General features: G+C 44.3%; 1 protein-coding gene across 1 annotated transcript in view; it reads right to left on the reverse strand.

The window, feature by feature from the left end:
- The window catches only part of frem2a (FRAS1 related extracellular matrix 2a), a gene marked incomplete at both ends in the record, with an annotated part of 55,008 nt that overhangs the window by 2,359 nt on the left and 32,583 nt on the right, over window positions 1-20,066 (reverse strand). The window contains 18 exons of the mRNA XM_083694725.1: window positions 1,067-1,609; window positions 1,840-1,986; window positions 2,226-2,413; window positions 3,389-3,515; window positions 3,739-3,873; window positions 4,253-4,380; window positions 4,650-4,766; window positions 4,970-5,162; window positions 8,105-8,436; window positions 9,382-9,513; window positions 9,983-10,286; window positions 11,353-11,511; window positions 11,807-11,937; window positions 12,215-12,397; window positions 12,586-12,750; window positions 12,925-13,122; window positions 16,742-16,951; window positions 17,242-17,391. Coding sequence (XP_083550851.1) covers window positions 1,067-1,609; window positions 1,840-1,986; window positions 2,226-2,413; window positions 3,389-3,515; window positions 3,739-3,873; window positions 4,253-4,380; window positions 4,650-4,766; window positions 4,970-5,162; window positions 8,105-8,436; window positions 9,382-9,513; window positions 9,983-10,286; window positions 11,353-11,511; window positions 11,807-11,937; window positions 12,215-12,397; window positions 12,586-12,750; window positions 12,925-13,122; window positions 16,742-16,951; window positions 17,242-17,391 — 3,542 coding nt within the window. The remainder of the gene's footprint in view (window positions 1-1,066; window positions 1,610-1,839; window positions 1,987-2,225; window positions 2,414-3,388; window positions 3,516-3,738; window positions 3,874-4,252; window positions 4,381-4,649; window positions 4,767-4,969; window positions 5,163-8,104; window positions 8,437-9,381; window positions 9,514-9,982; window positions 10,287-11,352; window positions 11,512-11,806; window positions 11,938-12,214; window positions 12,398-12,585; window positions 12,751-12,924; window positions 13,123-16,741; window positions 16,952-17,241; window positions 17,392-20,066) is intronic.

Consider the following 20,066-nt stretch of genomic DNA (forward strand, 5'->3'; position numbering starts at 1 on the left):
ATATCCCCAACCCAGCAGCAACAGAAAATTACCTAATGAACTTTGGATCACTTAAGAAAACATTTCTTATCCTTTCGCAGACAACAAACATCAATTTTGGTAACCATCAAAGGAAGTGACTACAATAACAGCTGAGGTATCAAAGTCCAGTCCTCGAAGGCCACAGTGTCTGTCATTTGATTGGCTAGGGAGTGCACACACCAAGTTTCGCGGTGAGAACCAGACATAAAAGAGAACAAAAACCATAGAACAAAAACCAGCAGACACTGTGGGCCTCTAGGAGTTGAGTTGGAGACCCCTGGATAAGAGTTGACATGATCAGGGAGGAAACAGTATGACAGAGCGGTTGCTGGTAACATACATGCCTTAACTTTGTGATTGTTGAATAATGCTAGTTTTTCAAGTAAGAATCACCTGTCAAGATAGTGTGAAGCCCAGGTATGAAGAAGGATGTAAACACATGTACATTATACCTTTTACACATTGATTTACATGGTGAGTCATGTTTACCCAGCTATTGCACTGCACTGGCATAGTTAATGGTAAAGTTTATGTTAGTATGCACGAGCTCTTCATCTCCACCATCGTGCAAAGTTGATCCTCCTTTCTACTCACTAATGAGACACTAGCTCCATGTGATGGACTCTCTCTGTACTGTAACAGGCTCCCCATTAGTCTGTAAAGAACTGCTTCAGGCACTTGCAACAACAAAGGAAACATCAAACCATGACATAAGCAAAAGTACAAGATTTTGAAACCCAAAATTTGTGGCAGAGGGGTTGGGAAATGTTGAAACATATGGAATACAAGGAAATATATTTGTACTGCCGTAGGTGTTTTCAATCTGAGAGTTTACTTAAATTCATATATCAAATCTTTCTTCAACACTACTTTCTTCCCCTAGTAACTGTGCAGCCACAAGCTTTGGTGTTTTAAAAGTACTTTACTACCAGTGTAGAAAAACATAATGCAAAAACATTACAAACACCCACATATCCATCCCTCTGTCCGTCAATCTTTCCATCTGTCTATCTGTCCATCCATCCATCTCATCCGTTTCTCAGACCTCTGAGCTTTCGCTGCAGTCTGCCAACTTTGCCACAACGATGGGCTCCATACTGGCTGACCCCCTCACCACCTCCGTCTTCCCTATCCTCCCTTCGTCCTTCCCTCCCTTCTGTCTGGACCTCACCACCAGGAAAAGGATGGCGAGGAGGAGGAAGGTGAGCAGCATCCCCACCAGTGCCCCCACCACCGTCACCATCCCTTCCTCTCCTTCACCCCCACTCAGCTCACTTGGTTCCAGCCTGTCTGCGTACAGCTCACCCTCCCCCACTGCCCCCCGCTTGGTACGGTCCAGGGCGATGTGCATGATGTTGGTGCCGCGGTTGTTGTCTGCTCCGATTTCATCAGCCACCTCAGGGACTTCTGCGCCACCTGACCTTCGGGAGCGATGGCCTTTGCCCTCTGCTGGGGTCAGGGCCAGGTCGTTGCCCATGGAGACCATGGAATGGTATTCCAGGCTCCTCTTCCCGATGCCTCGGTTAGCGTTGTCCTTGGAGCGGACAGTGTAGATGGTGTGCATGTACCACTCACGCCCTGCCGCCACCTGAGGAAGACGCATAACTAAGTTATACCCTGAAATGATACTATAGACTCACTTACTACAAACAAAATCCATTTTGTTCAAATACAGTATATGCAACAATACAAGAATTGACCCTGATCTTCTGATTGTGGATATACAGCATTTCAAATCAAGAGCCAAGAATGTTAGAATTGTTGCCCCAGCTTCAGTGTGGAGTGGAGTGGGATGGTCAGAGAGATGGTGGCCAGTACCTGGAACATGGCGGTGGAGTCCAGTCTGAAGCCATCTGACCCAGGCTGCCTGACCAGAGACAGAGCCAAGGGGTCATCTACCGCCAGGAGAGCGTTAAAGCCAACGTCACCAAACACACGGGCCTGGGTCTCCGGCTGGGCCTTGTCCTGGAGACGGGAGATGGGGGAGGAAAAAAAGTTCCAAGTGTGATCTTTATTGACAATGACATACTAACCTAGATTTGAATGACATTCTAATGTTGATTTTAACAGTGAGGTAATTTCCTTTGATATTCAAATGACGAATGACCCATTCATTAAAATGTGTGTAATTTCACTGTGCAGAAGTCTGTATATTTACTGTAACGGCCCTGTTCGGTAAATAAGAAGAAGCCTGAAGTACTCACGATAATCTTGAACCTGTAGAGCAGAGAAGGAGAGTCCGCCAGGCAGCCAAACTCAAACTTGGTGGGGTTGTACTTGGGCACATATCCATCCGCGCCGGTGCACAGGAACACCTTCTCAATGTTACAGAAGAAAGAGTCCCCAAGATTCTGCACAGGGTCCACCATCACACGACCATAGATTATATCACCTTGAGAGAAGAGGGGACAGGTATTAGTAATAGCAAGCAATACTAATCTTGTTTCATGAATACAACAATTTAACAACAAGCTTAACAACAATAATGAACAAAACACCTATTGGTTCGAAGCACCCTGACTTAATGTTGAAACATGGGGGATATTAATTATACATGGGGGATATTAATTATACATGGGGGATATTAATTATAAAGACATTTTCAGCAAAACGTGCCATCTAGACTGAACAAACTAAAACACTTGTTGAAAAACTGATTAAGAGTTTGAGAGTTAAGCTTTTTTTGTACAGAATTAAGTCCTGATATAGGAGGAGGATTGTCCAGGTGACGCTTCTCAAACCGTTTATCACTCTGCTCTGTGGCTCATCTCCAGGGATAGTTTCCGCACCCACCAATGTCTTTTATATCAGTCTATGGGTTGGGAGTCTTTTAATTCAAGAAGGACCTATCATTGGTTTTAATTTATTTATAAAGCATTTCTTTTAAAACTCCCATTTTCCTTCACATCATTGCTTTTATGGCAGACACGCTTTCTAGAGTACCGGTCCCAAGCTCGACTAACCCTTAAAGTTCCACATGTTTCATCTGAGCTGGGTAAATCGGCATTTAGTTTTTTTCCAAACATACTCAAACTAGAGGTTCTTGTGACTATCAGTTAGTTTAAGACCTTGATAAAGGATCTGTCATCTGAGGAGTGTACGTGTCTTGATTGATTATATTGTGCACATTGTTTGTAATGTACAGTAGGCTAGTGTATTGTAATTTAATATAATGTATTATTTGTAGTAGGCTAATATAATGCAATTCCAATTTAATGTAATGTATTTTAATGTAAGCAGGGCTCCCCTGAAAAAGAGACCTTGGTCTCAGTGGGACCCTGTATAAATTATTTGATAATAATAACTAGAGTTGTGTAGGTGATATCTCCTTCCCTGTCTATAGGGGGTGCTGTCAGTGGAGACCTACCCTCAGAGAAGGCCACGTCGCTCTCCTGACCGAAGCCCATGGAGCCATCAGACAGCCACAGGTTCCTCTTGGTCAGAAGGAACATCTGAGTGTTCAGACTGAACTCCACCGCAACAGGGTCACTCACCTAGAGAGGGAGGGATGGAGGGAGTGAGGGAGGGAGGGAGGGAGGGATGGAGGGAGGGGTGGTGGATGGAGGGAGGGAGAGAGGGAAGGGAGAGAGAGAGAGAAAGATAAAGAGAGAGATTGTGATCATGATTCAGTTAGCTCCTACTAGATCAAGAAAACATCTCACTTCCATACTATCATACTGTCATCATCAATGTATTGAGTGTTTATATGGATGGTACCTGCTGGAAGCGTATGTCCAGGTCAAAGGTGACTGGCTCCCTGGGGTTACACACAGGTGGAACAGTGTATTCCATGTTCTGAGCTGTGGTACAGGGGATCAGCTTTACTGTGTAAGTACCAGAGTAGTCCCTCACCTAGAGAGAGAGATAGAGGGGGGAGAAGGGGGTATGAGGGAGGATAAGGGAGATGAGTACAAGAGCAATTAGAAACCAGGAGGTGTTTCTGCCAGTCATATTCTGAAGGTTTTGCAGGTTTGATTTTGCACAAGAATAGGTATAATGGGGAAAGAGATTCCATTCAATGTAATTGCACCATGAACAAAACAATGAATACTCAAAGATAAATGCTGTCTCCTTTGTGCTCATATGAAAGTGAACACTTAGTAGACTTCTTAGAATTCTCAGGGACCACACCAGGGTACCAAGTTTATAAAAAACTTTTTCCACATATCAGTATTCCTGAGTTGCGTGGCCAAGTGGACGCCAGAGACTGGAGATCAGAGATCATACTCACTGCAAAGTCGGAGGTGAAGGTCCACTGTTGGACAGGCTGGTTGTAGGTGGGCTCACTCCTCACCAGGCTCATGTTAAAGGTCAGACCAGGGTGGTCCGCGCACATCACCATGGACGACAGAGAGGATGCTGGGTAAAGTGACAGGGATATGAGGAAAGTAGCGCGGAGTGACTCATAAACACATTCAGTTCATTTCCCAACACTGTTTTATTTTTCTCTTTTCTCTTTATCGAAACATGGTATCTCTGGAGAAAACACATTGACTACTTTTAGAATGCTACATTGACTATCTTTTTGCACAGACCTAGTTATTATGTCAGAACAGTGATTATAACTTCAATGGAACGAAAAAGGACGCATGTTATCATGGACATGAGAGATTGGGTGTGCGTCTCACCAGCTCTGTCTGCAGAGTGGGCTTCCACAAACAGACCCTTGAAGCGGGCCTGGGTGCGGAAGTTAACCACCAGACGACCCTGTTCGTTGATACGCATGCTGGTCGGGTACAGGGCACCTGGAAACACATCAAGAGTCAACGTTGTTGTTATGATATGGTCATACCTGTACATGAAACTAGACCTACATTCATACACATGACCTATCTCCCTGTCTCTTTCTCCCTCTCCCTCTCTTTCTCTCCATCTCCATCTCTCTTTCTCTGCATCTTCTTCTCTCTCTCTCTCTCTCTAAATCCCCCTGTCCCTCTTTCATTCTTACCCTGTAGTTCAGCCTGAGGGGGGCTGCCGATGCCGTCCTTCCACAGTATGGCTGTGTCGTAGACGAAGGTGAGACGTAGCTCAGATTGCAGGTCAAAATGCTGCCAGCCCCCTGCGCCCACTGGGGAGTGGAACACGTATGACACGTGCAGGGGAACACGCAGCGTCACATACGACTGGACCAGGTTCAGCACCTGTTAGCCAATCAGAAGAGAGGGAAGGGGTTAAATGGATTAAAGGAGAGGAATTACAGAACCAAACACAGGAGCTGTACAAAAACATAGCCATGAAGAGAAAATGTGTTGCGCTAACTGTTAATGATTGCCATGTCAGCTACAGCTGTGATAAAAACCGGAAGATCTGATAGATATTCAGGTTCATGACAAACAACCAAAAATACAAGTGAGCATTTTGTCGCTGAATCTTTTTAGTATGAAATTCATGGTGGCCTCTTTTCAGCTCCCGAAACCTCACACCAGAACAAGCAGTATCAGTATGTATTTCCACTAGGTGTCACTGTTCATCTATGCATTATTCTCAAATACCCCTCACTGTCTCTGGCAGTTGGCCAAGATAGAGTTTGCGGAAAGGAGCTATGTTAACACAGATTAGCAGGCTCATTCATTCGGTCATTTTGCATATCCAATTATAATCACAGAATAGCACGACAGCCAGAGAATTACCTAATGAGGAAGACACAGAAAAGAAATCTGGCAGAAGCCAATTATTCTGAATAAGTGAATCAGAATCCCCATCTTTCTACTGCCTGTCCCAAACCTCTTCTTGGAACTATATATGCCTGTCTTTCATACGTGGGTATTTCACATTGATGTTCAATGAAGCATCCCACTTCCAGAGGTATATGGAGCCTGCATTAAGGGGACATTCAAGATTCAAGATTCAAGATTCAAGATATTTATTAGTCATATGCACAGTAAAACGACAGTTACACCACACAATGAAAATCTTACTTTGCTAGTCCCCCCTAACACAACAGACTAAACTAAAGAAAAAAAAAAAAAAAAAACATAAAGTTATCAGTAAAAATACTTGTTCTACCATGCCACATACATAACTATCCACACACTGAGTGAGAAACAGGTAGCTAGAAATATGAAGAAAAGACTCTGGAGTGAGACTTGACCAGAGTCTACGACAGAGAGAGTCTACCAGAGAGTCTACCAGAGAGAGTACTAGACAGAGTCTACCAGAGAGAGTCTACGTCAGAGAGTCTACCAGTGAGTCTACCATAGAGTCTACTACAGAGAGAGTCTACCAGTGAGTCTACCACAGAGAGTACTAGTCAGAGTCTACCAGAGAGTCAAACCATAGAGAGCACTAGACAGAGTCTACCAGAGGTCTACCAGAGAGTCTACCAGAGAGTCTACCATAGAGAGCACTAGATAGAGTCTACCAAAGAGAGTCTATGACAGAGGGTCTACCAGAGAGTCTGCCATAGAGAGCACTAGATAGAGTCTACCAAAGAGAGTCTACGACAGAGAGAGTCTAGCAGTCTGCCAGAGAGAGTCTACCAGAGAGTCTACCATAGAGAGCACTAGATAGACTCTACCAAAGAGAGTCTACTATAAATAGTCTACCAGAGGGTCTACTACAGAGAGAGTCTACCAGAGAGGCGCCCCCTTATTGACAGTGATGTGCTTTAATGAACAGAACCAGCAGTCTTGACATGGAGGGGGGTTACAATAGCGATCATTAGCCTGACTGTGCTGAGCTTCAGCGTGAGCTGTGACAGAGGGTAGATGAAGAGAGTGTTTTATGATGGGACCCCCCATCCATCCCCAACACACAACGCACGCACGCACGCACGCACGCACGCACGCACGCACGCACGCACGCACGCACGCACGCACGCACACACACACACGCACACACCCTGCCCTGTCTGTTCAGTAACAATAGGCCCACAGATCAAAGGCTGAGAGAACACAATAGAGCAGCAGGATAGGAGCAGGGGAGCAGGGCTCTGTTGCCTCGACCACAATAAGAACAACAACCAGGAGAATACTAATGTTGTAGCCTTTCTGTGTGTGTGTGTGTGTGTGTGTGTGTGTGTGTGTGTGTGTGTGTGTGTGTGTGTGTGTGTGTGTGCGCAATGGATAAAGGCACGGCCGCTTTCTAGACTTTTTTTTTATTTATTTTTTAATGTCTTCAATATTGGGCTCGGGCCTCATCTCAACCGGGTCGGGTTGGGTTTTGAATATGCAGGCCTGTTTAAAACTATGTGTGTGTGTGTGTGTGTGTGTGTGTGTGTGTGTGTGTGTGTGCGTGCGCGTGTGTGCGTGCGCAGACTGGAGGATCCAACACAAACGACAATGGCAACATCCACACAATACGATCATATCCAAAGTCATTACAGCTAATGCTGCCACAGCTAATGCTGCCACTCTGGCTAATGACAACTCATGCTGCTAACAACAACACTGCTGTGTGGGAGGGGAGAACGGTCCCTCTAATAACAAACACAGCACACAGAACATGCCAGTCAAATCTATAACGACAGACCCACAATACCGGAAGGTTGTCTTCTTTAATATAAAACATTGGCTGGATACACAATAAATAAAACTCTGGCTATAGGCCTACAGTACGTATAAAAACACAATATGTGAGGAAATTCTGTTTCTAACAGATTTCCACAGATGAAGTGCTATGGCGTCTGATGCTGATGACTGATCAGTGGTGAGCTATTGACAGATGGCTAGGCAGTGATTGTGTGTTTGTTGTTTTATGGGAGCTGAGAGTCATGTCAGGGACATGCTGGGATGAATGATACAAACACACACGCATGTGCACACACGCACACACACACACACACACACACACACACACACACACACACACACACACTGGGATTAAGAGCAGGCAAACAGACAAGGTGCCACTCTGTCTGTCTGTGTGACACCAACACTGTGGGGGAGCAGTAAAACTACTGAACACACACAGGTAGACATATACAGACACAAAGGCTCACATAGGCAGACAGACATGCAAACACTTACATACACACCCACACACACCCACACACACACACACACACACACACACACACACACACACACACACACACACACACACACACACACACACACACACACACACACAGTCCTCCTCTCACCTGTCCGTCTGTCCCTATGGTCCCTCCACAGTCGGTCAGCAGTTCAGACATGTCATAGTAGCTGGTGAACTCCCACAGACAGGCCTCTAGGTTGAGATTCCTGTAGAATCGCAGGGTGCTGTTCCCCCTCAGGGGGGCGCTGTACTGGTAGGGCGAGGTATCACCCACCCTCTCAGGGTTACGCGTTGCCGGGGTGATGAACCCGTGACCTGTGGACACCTCGGTGTAGTCTAGGAGGTTGGAGCAGCGGTGGTTTCCAACTCGAGTTCCGTCAGGACTAAGGGTCATGTCGAAGTTGGACAGAGGACGAGTGGAGATCACAGGCAGCATACCTGCAAGAATGAGGGAAAAATATTGTTGCTGTTATTGTTCAGTAATTCTTCTTCTGGTTATTATTGCTACTACTATCAGTAATTATATTGTCATTATTGTTGTCGTTATTTGCTCTGTCATGCTGTTTTTACAGAGGGGAGAAGGAAGAGAGAAATGAATCAGGAATCAGGAAGAAGAAAACTGATTAAAAATTAAGGAGGCCTATGGAATGCTAAGAAGCTACTGTGCTTGAGGGCTTCCTGAGTTTATTGTTGTGTTACCCTCTGGGCAATTTAGATTGTGTCACCATAAACCAACATGGTATGATGGTGTTATCACATTCTACTGTGCAACATTTGGTTTTTCCATCCTCTCTCTATGGTTAGCACAAGTCAGCGAATCAACATTCTTTTACATATGTTTATACAATGTTTGGATTTAGACATTACTGCACCATACCATATACAAAGATACAACCAAAAACCAATGTTAAGGTTTTTCTAAAATGCCCATGGGGTTTTGTCTTACAAAGTGGAAAAAAATCTATGTCTATGAAGTAGGCTTAAGTGTAATCAAATGTCAGTTATTTAATCAAAAAGAGGAGATATGGACTTGGAGCGATCTTTTCATACCAGTCAAGCATGAAAAGATCAAAACTGTTTCTCCCTGTTTAAATGCAGCCTTTTTCATTTCAAACGTAGTGTATTTCATAATGCCTTATAGATATCAAAAAACAAAACAAAAAAAGTAATTTTTCCTTGCATTGGTAACATGGCCGCTGGTCCGAGCATTGATTACTTTATCTTATGATGACTGATGGATAGATGATTCACTTACTTAAACAAATTTGTTGTAAGTCGCTTTGGATAAAGGCGTCTGCTAAATGCCATAAATGTAAATATCACAATGTAAGGTGTTGCCAAAGATAGACCTAGCCTCCAGTAGAAGTGGTCCTGCGGTCTTACCATCGATGTGTGGCATGTTCACCGTGAGTTTGATGAGGTTGGGGTGTCCGGGGTCGTCTGCTCCTGTGTAGCGTAGCTTTGCAGAGAAGGGCTCAGCACCAACCGTGCCCGCCTTACGTGGCTGGCACATACCTAGAGAAGAACAGGAAGAAGAAAAACACAGAGATATTATAGAGATGTTATAGAGATGTTATAGAGATATTATAGAGATATTATAGAGATGTTATAGAGATGTTATAGAGATGTTATAGAGATATTACACTGGAAATCAACAGAGAGGGAGGAGCTAACTATGGGCTTATGAGAGCTTCCATCAAATGGTTTACTATTTATTGCGTATGGGTTCGCAAAAAAACAAATGAATAGAGGAAGCGGCGGGGAAAAGGAGCAGCTGTTGGACCAGGGGATTGTCTCCTCACTCTCCTCCACACTAAAAGCCACAGGGCTTATGGAAGTTACTATGCTATGGTAAGAGTTGATAGTGTATTGTATGGGTCACACAGATTTAACAAAGTTAACACAACGTTTTTCTTTTTCTCTAACTTTGTTAATATAGTATGTATTCCATGTAGACTATGTTATTGTAGAAACCTGTCCTTACCCTCCTCCACACTGACAGTAACGATGGGACTGCTGAGCTCTAGGCCCTCGTCCCTGTTAGAGTTGACGGCCCTGGCAGCACACTGCACCCTGGAGCCAGCGTGGAAGTAGACTGAGTCTAGAGTGATCATTTTAGAGGAGGTGAAGAACGTGTCAAAGTCCACCTCCCTCATTGGGCTGGTCACGCCATCCGGACCAGCGGGGGCGCTGATGAGCCAACGGTAGCGCGTCAGCGTGTCGTTGATGTGTTCGCTAACGCAGATGGAACCTGTCTTGTCGAAGTCTGTGTACTTAGGATTACATGCCTGAGGAGGGGGAAGGTGGAGAGAGAGAGCGGGAGAGAGTGAGAGAGAGAGATAGAGAGAGGGGACGACGACGACAACGACGAATAAAAGAATGTACTCTGTGTGAATAAACAAATCTGATGAACAAAATCAACACTGCTGTAGCTTGCATTTTTCAAAGTCTTTTTTTTTGTTTTATTCTTCCTTTCTTTCCACATGAACAAACACACACACACACACACACACACACACACACATAATTGTGCAGTGAAGCTTTGCTGTAGACACTGTATTTCAGCGAACATTGTGACACTTCCTCCCCCTGTGCCTCCTCCAGCACTCAGCACCTCTTTGACAAGACTACCTCATTTCATCTTCCCCTAAGACACCCGAGCTGAACCACAGAGCTGGGAAACCTATTCACCTCACACACAGGCACACACAACAGACACACACACACAGAGGCACACACAGAGGCACACACACAGGCACACACAGGCACACACATAGGCGCACACACACACACACACACACACACACACACACACACACACACACACACACACACACAGAGGAATGAAAGCCCAAAGAACTGACCCATTTACCTGTCAATCTTAGTCTTAAGGCTTCAGACTAATTCTATTCACCTAATCAAAAGCTAATAGCTTTAAGACTGAATGAAATCCATTCACCTGTATATAAAAGCACAGTGAGTCTGAGTGAAATCTATTCATATGTGTGACCTGGGTCTTAAGAACAGAATTGACAATGCTCAGCGGGACAGTGTTACGTTGGGGCAGCAGCCTGTGGGGTAACAATCTTAATAACTACTTTTCTCTCAGAGTAAATGGTTCCAAGTGGCCTAAAGGATTTGTTCTGTGGTGAAGAACTTTGTTGGGGGGAAGGTGAACATCTCCCTCGGTAAAAAAATAATAATCTCTTCTATTCTATGATACTGAACAATTCTGACGATGATATAATGACGTTTTTGAGCTCATGTGATCTGTTGACAGTTTGTGACTTGGCTACAGCTGCGCCCATTGATGATTGATTGATTGATTGACAGTTGGGGTTTTGGCTGACTTACCGTGACACACACAACGGGGTACCCTGCAGGAGGGTGGAGGTTGTCTGGGGTCATGGTGACATCATCGTAATGGAGGAGGGACACCACGTGAGGCAGAGAGGGGAAGGTGACATCCGCCATACTATTGGTTTCCTCTATGTACACTATAGCCTTGGTCACCTGACACACCACAGGGGATGAATATATAGGTGAGCCATTAATTGTACAACTTTGATGCTGCTGGACCAGCCTTAGACCAGCCTCAGTTATATCAATGAGACCAACCAGGATAAACAAAGTAGAAATACTTTGTTTACATTAATATATAAATGTATTTATTAAATACATTAATAAATAAATTAATGAATGAACGGATGAATGGATGAAGGGACACAACCAACTGACCAATTATTAGTCTATAATTATGACAAAATCTAATTTCTAAGATAGTCGTACGGTAAGGTGTGTTCCTCACCTGAGTCTCAGCCACCATATTGTCGTCAGGCTTCAGGTGGACAGTGAAGGCTTCTCTCATCTCTCTGACTCCATCATACAACACCTCCACCTCCACAACATGCTCAGTGTCCCCCTGCTTAAACTCCACATCTACACACACAAACACACACACACGCACACGCACGCACGCACGCACACACACACACACACACACACACACACACACACACACACACACACACACACACACACACACACACACAGATGTGGTGATTGCTCAGAGACATACATTTTCTCTGATTTAACTACAGTATTAAACTACTCTTGTTACATTACATGAGACGTATATACTATGTCTCATACTATATCTGTATATACTATGTCTCATACTATGCCTGTATATACTATGTCTCATACTATGTCTTACCCTCAGATACGGGGTGGTAGTCTTCCCCTGACGTGGCGGAGCCATCCTTGGTGTGAACCCGGACCAGAGACACCTTGGACGTGTCTCCCAGCCGCAACACTGGAATCCTCACCACGGAAACAGTCCCTGCCTCCTTAGGCTCGCTCACACTGAACTTGGACTCCCCAAAACGGATGATGGACTCTGGAGGACAAGGGTTGAGGCAGGAAGAGAAGAGGGGTGTTTTAGGGTGTATGGCACTATTTACTCAAGTGTATAGTTTACAAGCAACTGAAAATGATACATTTTGATGGATTTGAGGAAATATTTGAGTCATAAGAGTAACATCTCAATCCCTCCCCTCTCCCCTCTCTCCTCCCTCCCATTCTTACTGTCTGCAGTGTCCTTTATCTTCACCAGGGCCTCATTCAGAGCCCCTACTGATGCCCCAAATGGCGATTCGCTCTTGGAGTTCCCCAGCACCAACCGGAGCTCCTCCACCTCCTCGTGAAGCGTGTCATCAACCAGTGACACCACACATGGCTTCTCAGCCTCCCCTTGTGCACAGAAATGAGAAGGACAATGAGACGTGACATATTAGTTTAGTAGAGTGTATGTAGGGTCACAGTGTGTTGAGTGTGTGTAGGTTGGGTATGTGTGTGACCTTTGTTGTGTTGGTTGTGTGTGTGTGTGTGTGTGTGTGTGTGTGTGTGTGTGTGTGTGTGTGTTACCTGGTAAGAAGGTGATGATGGACCCATCTGTGTTGGGTCGTTCATCGAAATCAGTGACTACCTGGGCGGAGCCTTGGCGAGTGTAACAACGCACAGTGGACTTGTAGCTGATATCACCACTACGGTACACTGTTGCCAAGATACGGCCTTCACTCTCCTCTCCTGTATACACAGACTCACGGAACTGGACCTTGGGCACTGTCAAAGAGGGGGATAGACCAATCAACACACAGGAGAGCACTTTGAACTACGGGGGGCTAAACATGTGCTGGAGAGAACAGCATTCGTAAGTATGTAATCATTATTTATACAGGGGAACACACACTGAGACCAAGGCCACTTTTACAGGTGCACCCTGTCCACAATATCTATACAATTACAAAACACATAAAAAATACAACACAGTTAAATACAGAAATCAATACATATACATGTAAAACCACAATAAACAATCACATCCTTCACCAAATAGGTCCTCAATCAACACTCTAAATTGCCCGAGAGGCGTCAGAACAACCAACTGAAATGTTTTTTGTAGATTGTTCCAGCATAACTAAAAGCGGATTTACTCAATTCGGTGGAAACCTGAGGAACCTCCAGAGTTTACCAGCTCTGAGAGTTAGGTAATTTATGTTCTTGAATTTCAATAATGAGGTTAGGTAAGCTGGGAATTTATGCAGTAGGGCTTTATACACAAAAAGGGAGTAATGAAGGGATCTACAGGACTTTAACGAGGTCCAGCCAACCTTTTGATAAAGTAGGCAATGATGAGTATTAAAACTACCACCTGTGATAAAGCGAAGGGTGCTATGGTAGATGGCATCCAAAGGTTTAAGGGTAGTGACTGCTGCATTTTGGTAGATGATATCACCTTAATCAAGCACTGGCATGAAGGTTGATTGTACAATCTGCTTTCTGCTGTTCAGGGAAAGGCAAGATCTATTCCTATAAAAGAAGCCCACCTTAAATCTTAGCTTTTTAACAAGTTCCTCTATATGTCTTTGCCCAGGTTTATAAGCGGGGACATGGTCTATGGGGGAACCACGCAAAGTACATATGCATAAATCAGATACATTTTTATGTGATTTGGTAAATAACATTCATTTGTTTTTTCCAGCATTAAGCACCAACCTCAGCCCACAAAGGCTCTCTGCAGGACAGCGAATGCAGACTGTAGCTCAGAAAGAGCCTTGTCAATTGTGGGGGCAATAGCATATACAACAGTGTCATTGGCATATAGATGCAGGTTACAGTTATTTACAGATAATCCAATATTGTTAATGTAAATAGTAAAAAGAACCGGACGAAGAATCGATCCTTGTTATGTCCAGAAAACCTGATTTAACACCATCAGTTAAGACACACTGCATTCTGTAAGTAATTTTCCTAATAATACCAATAATAATAATTAACCTCTGAATGAGTAGGTAATGGGCGACCATATCGAATGCCTTATAGAGATTAAATAAGGCAGCACCATTTTTTTTCTGGTCTAGGCAATTTAACACATCATCTAAAACAAGCATAGCAGCTGAGACTGCTATGACCAGGTCTAAAGGCAGATTGGAGCACATTTTAAATAGAATGGGAAGATAAAAATGTTCTTAGCTGGGAATTGACCAGGGACTCTAATACTTTGGAAAGGCAAGATAGCTTGGATATTGGGTGGTAGTTATCTAGGTTGGAGGGGTCACCACCTTTATGGAGAGGGAGCATATGGGCTGCCTGCCAAACCTTGGGGATAGCGCCTGAGATAACAGTCAGATTGAAAATATATGTCAATGACTCCACAATCAGTGGGGGGTGAAAGCTGCAATAGGCCTGGATCAAGCAGATCAGCTCCAATGGATTTTATGTACATTTTAAGCAGGGCATCTAGTACATCACAAGTAGAAAATTATTGAAATGGAAACAAAGATTCGCTAGTAGTTGACTGATCTCCCATTGAGCCAACTGCTGGGGGGTAGAAGCGCAGTCGACCGTCTCACCAGGGTCAGCCAAACCACCATTTCTCTCAAATAAAAAGCCTGCAGAGATAAAATGCTGATTAAAGGCATTACTTATCAAATTTTTCGTTGTAATGAGGCCAGATTCTGACAAAGCCTCTTTAGGTATGCTTTACATAGTTCCAAGCTTCTGCCAATCAGCTACTGAGTCTGCTTTTCTAGCTTTGGCCCAGGCCTGGTTACTCAACAAAAAAGGAGATCTGAAAGTTCTGTGGAATACCAACGATTAGTTCCATTCTTAATTCTAGGACATTTAAAGGGGGCATGTTTGTCTACCAGAGATATAAATATATTGGGGTTACCTTAACAGGGCTAGGACTAGCATCCCCTCACCACTTTAACACCTTCTCCATATTGTCAGATAGGATCTCTGCTCCTCTTCTGTTTGGGTGCACTCCGTCACGCTTAAAAAATGCCGGTCAAAATACAGGTCAAAATTGTCTACGAATGGAATATCCTCTGTGTTACAGAATGCTTTAAGCTACCGATGTAGCTGCTGTAGCCTGCTGAACCTCATGCCAAACCTGGGGACACCCTTGGCCGTCTGCCTGGTTTTCTTCTTGTTACCTGCGACCACCGGTTTGGGGACCGGTCTAGTAACGGGAAGGCACCCTGGCTGAAAAGCTCCTCTACAGTAAGGGCTGAGCTGTAGGAGGTATGCTGTCTCAGCTCATCCTGGAGAGTAATAATAATAATAATAATAATAATAATAGTCTTTCACTTTCACCTCCTCCATGAGGTGGAGGATGTCTGCCTGTAATACAATGAACCGGTTACATCCTTCACACACGAAAGGTTCCTCTGACTCTAAACAGGAGTCTCCCTTCATAGATACTAAAAACATTAGACACATGCCACATTTTAAAGTAACCATGTCTTCCGAATTACAATTTCTGAGCAAGAGGGACGTCTCCTCTGCTGAAGCCTCCTCAATGTCCACTGTAGGGGAATTAAAAGGAGGCATGTTGCAGTATTACGTTGTGCCCAGATATCCAGTACAGTAATATCCAGAGTAGCGACATAGAAAAGTTAGTGTAGGAACAAAAAGACCTCCAAGAATCACACCGTTCATAAAACCAACACGGTCGATATACACAGCAAGCCAGAGCCCGACCCCAGACTTGAAACAAGCCAACACTAGGACCCACAGTCCAATAACACATCCAAAACACAATTCCAGCGGAACAAACAGCAACGAGGGTGTGGAGACTTACTCAATGCGATTTAACTGCTAGGGCCCATCGTACAGTGAAGGCTGAATTACCGGTGAAGGCCAGGGGAGAAAGGTACTTTTAGAGGGAAGGAGTTGTAGAGCAGGCTGGCCAACAAGCAGAGAGGAAGGCGAGCGCCTCACAAACATCGTGGGTAATACAAGATGGTAATGTTCCATGGTTGAGTCTTCATGGTTCTCACCACCCATAAAGTCAAACAGATAGAATCCACGAGGAACACTCTTGTCAGTCAAGCAATCACAGCTCTCCATAAAAATAGGCAAAAGGGCAATACTATTAGGCAAAAAAATCATACAAATGGTCAATCCTAATAATGATCACCCAAGTAACAAAAGTTTAGAGACAAAAAGCGGCAGCCAAAATGTTTGATAGCATACTGTCACAATGTGTATGATGGTCAGCATGCCTTAATTTTTTTTTTATAGGGGTGCCCAGCATCCCCTTGTAATTGAATCCTTGCAGGAGAGCATTGTCTATGACAACAGTGTGAAACACCAGATAGCCTTAATATGTAAGATACTGTAAGCTACTTGGTCTAGACTCTAGAGAAATCATTGTGGCTTCTGTCCCAGTACTCACAGTCGGACACAGAGTCGTTGATGAATACGGTGGCCTTTCCAGGCTCTCCTAGGATGCCGTTTACCGCCAAGCGGAGGACCAGCTCGAACTTCTCTGTTCCCTCGAGCTCCGGTCGACCCAGGTCATCCAGGATGGTGACCCTGAACGTCTGCATGCTGACCCCAGGGGCGAAGTCCAGGTTACGACTGATGCCCACGTAGTCAATACCAGCTAGAGAGAGAGGTATGAGGGGAGAGAGAGGTGAAAGCAGATAGAAGGGAGGTAGAGAGAGAGAGGTGAAGGGAGGGAGAGGTGAGAGACAGCGAGAAGGGAGGCAGAATCACAATTATAGTTTATGCAAGAAATCCTCAAATAAACAACATGGTATAATGCTGTGTCAAATAGAATAAAACATGTTCATCGAAAACAATGAAAGCACATGGATAATAACATTTCAAAGGGACATGCCACGCTTCTAACAGGCACAGTAACATAGACAGTAGACCCTGTGGTCTCCTTACCCTCTGCGGAGGCGGGCTCAGTCTTGCGTGAGCGTACAGTGACAGTGGCGGTTTTAGAGAGGTCTGTTCCTGTCCTGAACACTCTCACCTCCACATAGCCATCACTCTCATCAACACGGTACTCCACCTCTCCAAAGTAAAACACTGGGGCTGGGGGAGAGGAGAGAGAGAGAAGAGGAGAGAGAAAAGGGAGAGAATACAGCTTTAGAGTTTAGAGAAAAGGACAGTGTGTGATTTCAAAGTCGAGGACATTGCTTTGCGGCATTTGTTCCAGAGCTAAAAAGAGACATCGGATCAGGGTGAGACTCGGTTGCTAAGGTAAAAGATACAAGTATGGTCTTCGACTCTTTTCATGATGTGTTTATTTGTGTTTAAACCACAAATCTCCACTCAGAGCAAAATACACAACCCAAGGCACAGGTGTGGGGTGTGGTCAGACAAACTGGGTAAGAGTAGATTGAAGTGTTACTTCCACTAAGATTGCATCTTGATTTATGAATGTATTTCACCTCAAGGACAAGCTAATAACCTGTCTTCTGCAATTGTCTTCTTCTGCAGTCTCATACATCAAAGAGTGTGTGTATGTGTGTGTGTGTGTGTGTGTGTGTGTGTGTGTGTGTGTGTGTGTGTGTGTGTGTGTGTGTGGAAACCTAGACCTGTCAGCACCCAGTGATCTGGTTCATTTGTAAAGCAGCCGATCAGCAGGCTTCAAAGTGGCCAGGCCCATTAGCCTGGCGATAAACCACAGGGGGTCATGACCTTCAGGCTACTCACAACCTCTAACCTCACCCATGGTCGTCTGAACAGAAACTCTGACAAGTACTGCTGTCAAAAAGAAATAGAGACAAAAAGAGAGACAGAGAGAGAGAGAGAGAGAGAGAGAGAGAGAAAGATAAAGAGAGAGAGGGAGGATCTTGTTTGAACTGTCATTTTGTTTCCTGAAGCAAAAACATGGCATTGGTCTTCATAAAACATCTTTCCCTTGCCCAAAATCGTAAACAACTGACAAGAGTGTCTCAGCTGAAGTGAGTTCATTGTACGTTCAATGAACGTAAGTTCATTGTACGTTCATTGACGTCCTTTTGAAATCTCGTCCTTCCATCCGATTGTGAGATCAAAAAATAAATGGATTTTGATGATGATAAGACACTTCACAGAATGCCATCCTAAAATAATCCAAACATGAATGGATTTTCATGATGAAAGGACAAATCATAGAATGCCATCCTACCTCCTGAAGTACAAATAACTTGAGTACTTCCTGAGCCATTATTTATGGTTACAATACTGATGTACCTTCAAAACAAAAAATACTGAGTCTGATCAGTCTGATTTTGAACATGCCAGACTAACATTATCTTGTGGTTGGAGTGTTCCATATAACACATACCCCCAATCTACAGATACAGCCAAAGGCAAACAAAAAACAGTCATTAAGTCTGTAACAGGAAACACACATCCCCAACTGATTAAGTGTTATATTATGTATATGTATTTAATGTATGCCATCCTGCATACCTCAATAATTGCTGGGAGAAGCATCAGACATCTGTAAGTAAGTATACTGTATAGGTATACATTGGTGCTTGCTCTGACAGAGCAGGAGACAGCTACTTGTGTCTGTAAACATCCCTGCGTGTCCTGACAGTGTTATGGAATGGCTGTGTCTCTACACACAGACTGGGTGATGAATGAACTTCAACATGGTGTGTGTGTGTGTATGTGTGTATATGTGTGTGTGTGTGTGTGTGTGTATGTGTGTGTGTGTGTGTGTGTGTGTGTGTGTGTGTGTGTGTGTGTGTGTGTGTGTGTATGTATGTGTGTGTTCTGACCATTTGCTTCTTTTGGTGCATAAATGGAGACAGATGTAGGCTCTTGGCCATTCCCAGCTGTCCAAAACAAGCCCACCCAGAGGTGTGTGTTAGAGACATCCCCTCATCAACATAGACAGGTGAAGCCCCCTCCCCTCCACATCCTCACCCCCAGGGTGGCTCCGTAATCCCCAATCTACCACCCTACAATTATCCCTCACCTCAAGGAAATAAGACCACTCTTCCATGCTCTCTCTCCAGTGAAGGGATAACACTGTTATCTCTCATCTAACCATCAAGCTGGCAGAACAACATGAGTCTGAATTCAAGTGGGGTTGAGTTCAGTTTAATTAATTGGGGTTTGTGTGGGAAGGAGGAATCTAAAATATCTGTTTAAAGCTAATGTGGATCCTAATGAACCAAACTAGTAAACTGCACCCGTCAAGAGACATTTTCAGCTACTCTGTCATCCAGTATGTGTCCATATCCACTCCACTGTGTGAGCCTCCTCTCTCCTTGGCAGAGCACAGTATCTGCCTGTCTCTGTGTGTACTCAGCCATGCAGAGCCTCAGAGACAGGTACTGTAGGGGTTCATCTGATAGAGTGTTAAAGTAGACTAACAGATTTACAGCCTTGAGCTGGCAACACTGGGGCCATGGAATTGTGAATTGTGACAGGGAGAGAGAGAGAGAGAGAGAGGAGAGAGAGAGAGAGAGAGAGAGAGTGTCATGCTTTCAGTTTCTTGCCTTAGGGTGCTATTCTTACCGCTTAGTACTGATGCTAAACTTAAGTTCCCCTGTTAAACTGACACACACACACTCAATTACTTGACAATACAAAAAGACTCTGTTCTTTTACCGAGTGGTTCAGTACTTCCTGAATAGAGATGAACTCAGGTGAGCTACTAAGCAGACTGAGCTGCTTCTCACATTGTCTCATTGTTGTTTGAATGTTGGTCTCTTAAGGTCAGGTTTTTCTGAGGTAATGAGGTTGGGGATGAATTGCATCCATGT

This window comes from Argentina silus, assembly GCF_951799395.1.
Source record: "Argentina silus genome assembly, chromosome: 2".
Classification (NCBI taxonomy): domain Eukaryota; kingdom Metazoa; phylum Chordata; class Actinopteri; order Argentiniformes; family Argentinidae; genus Argentina; species Argentina silus.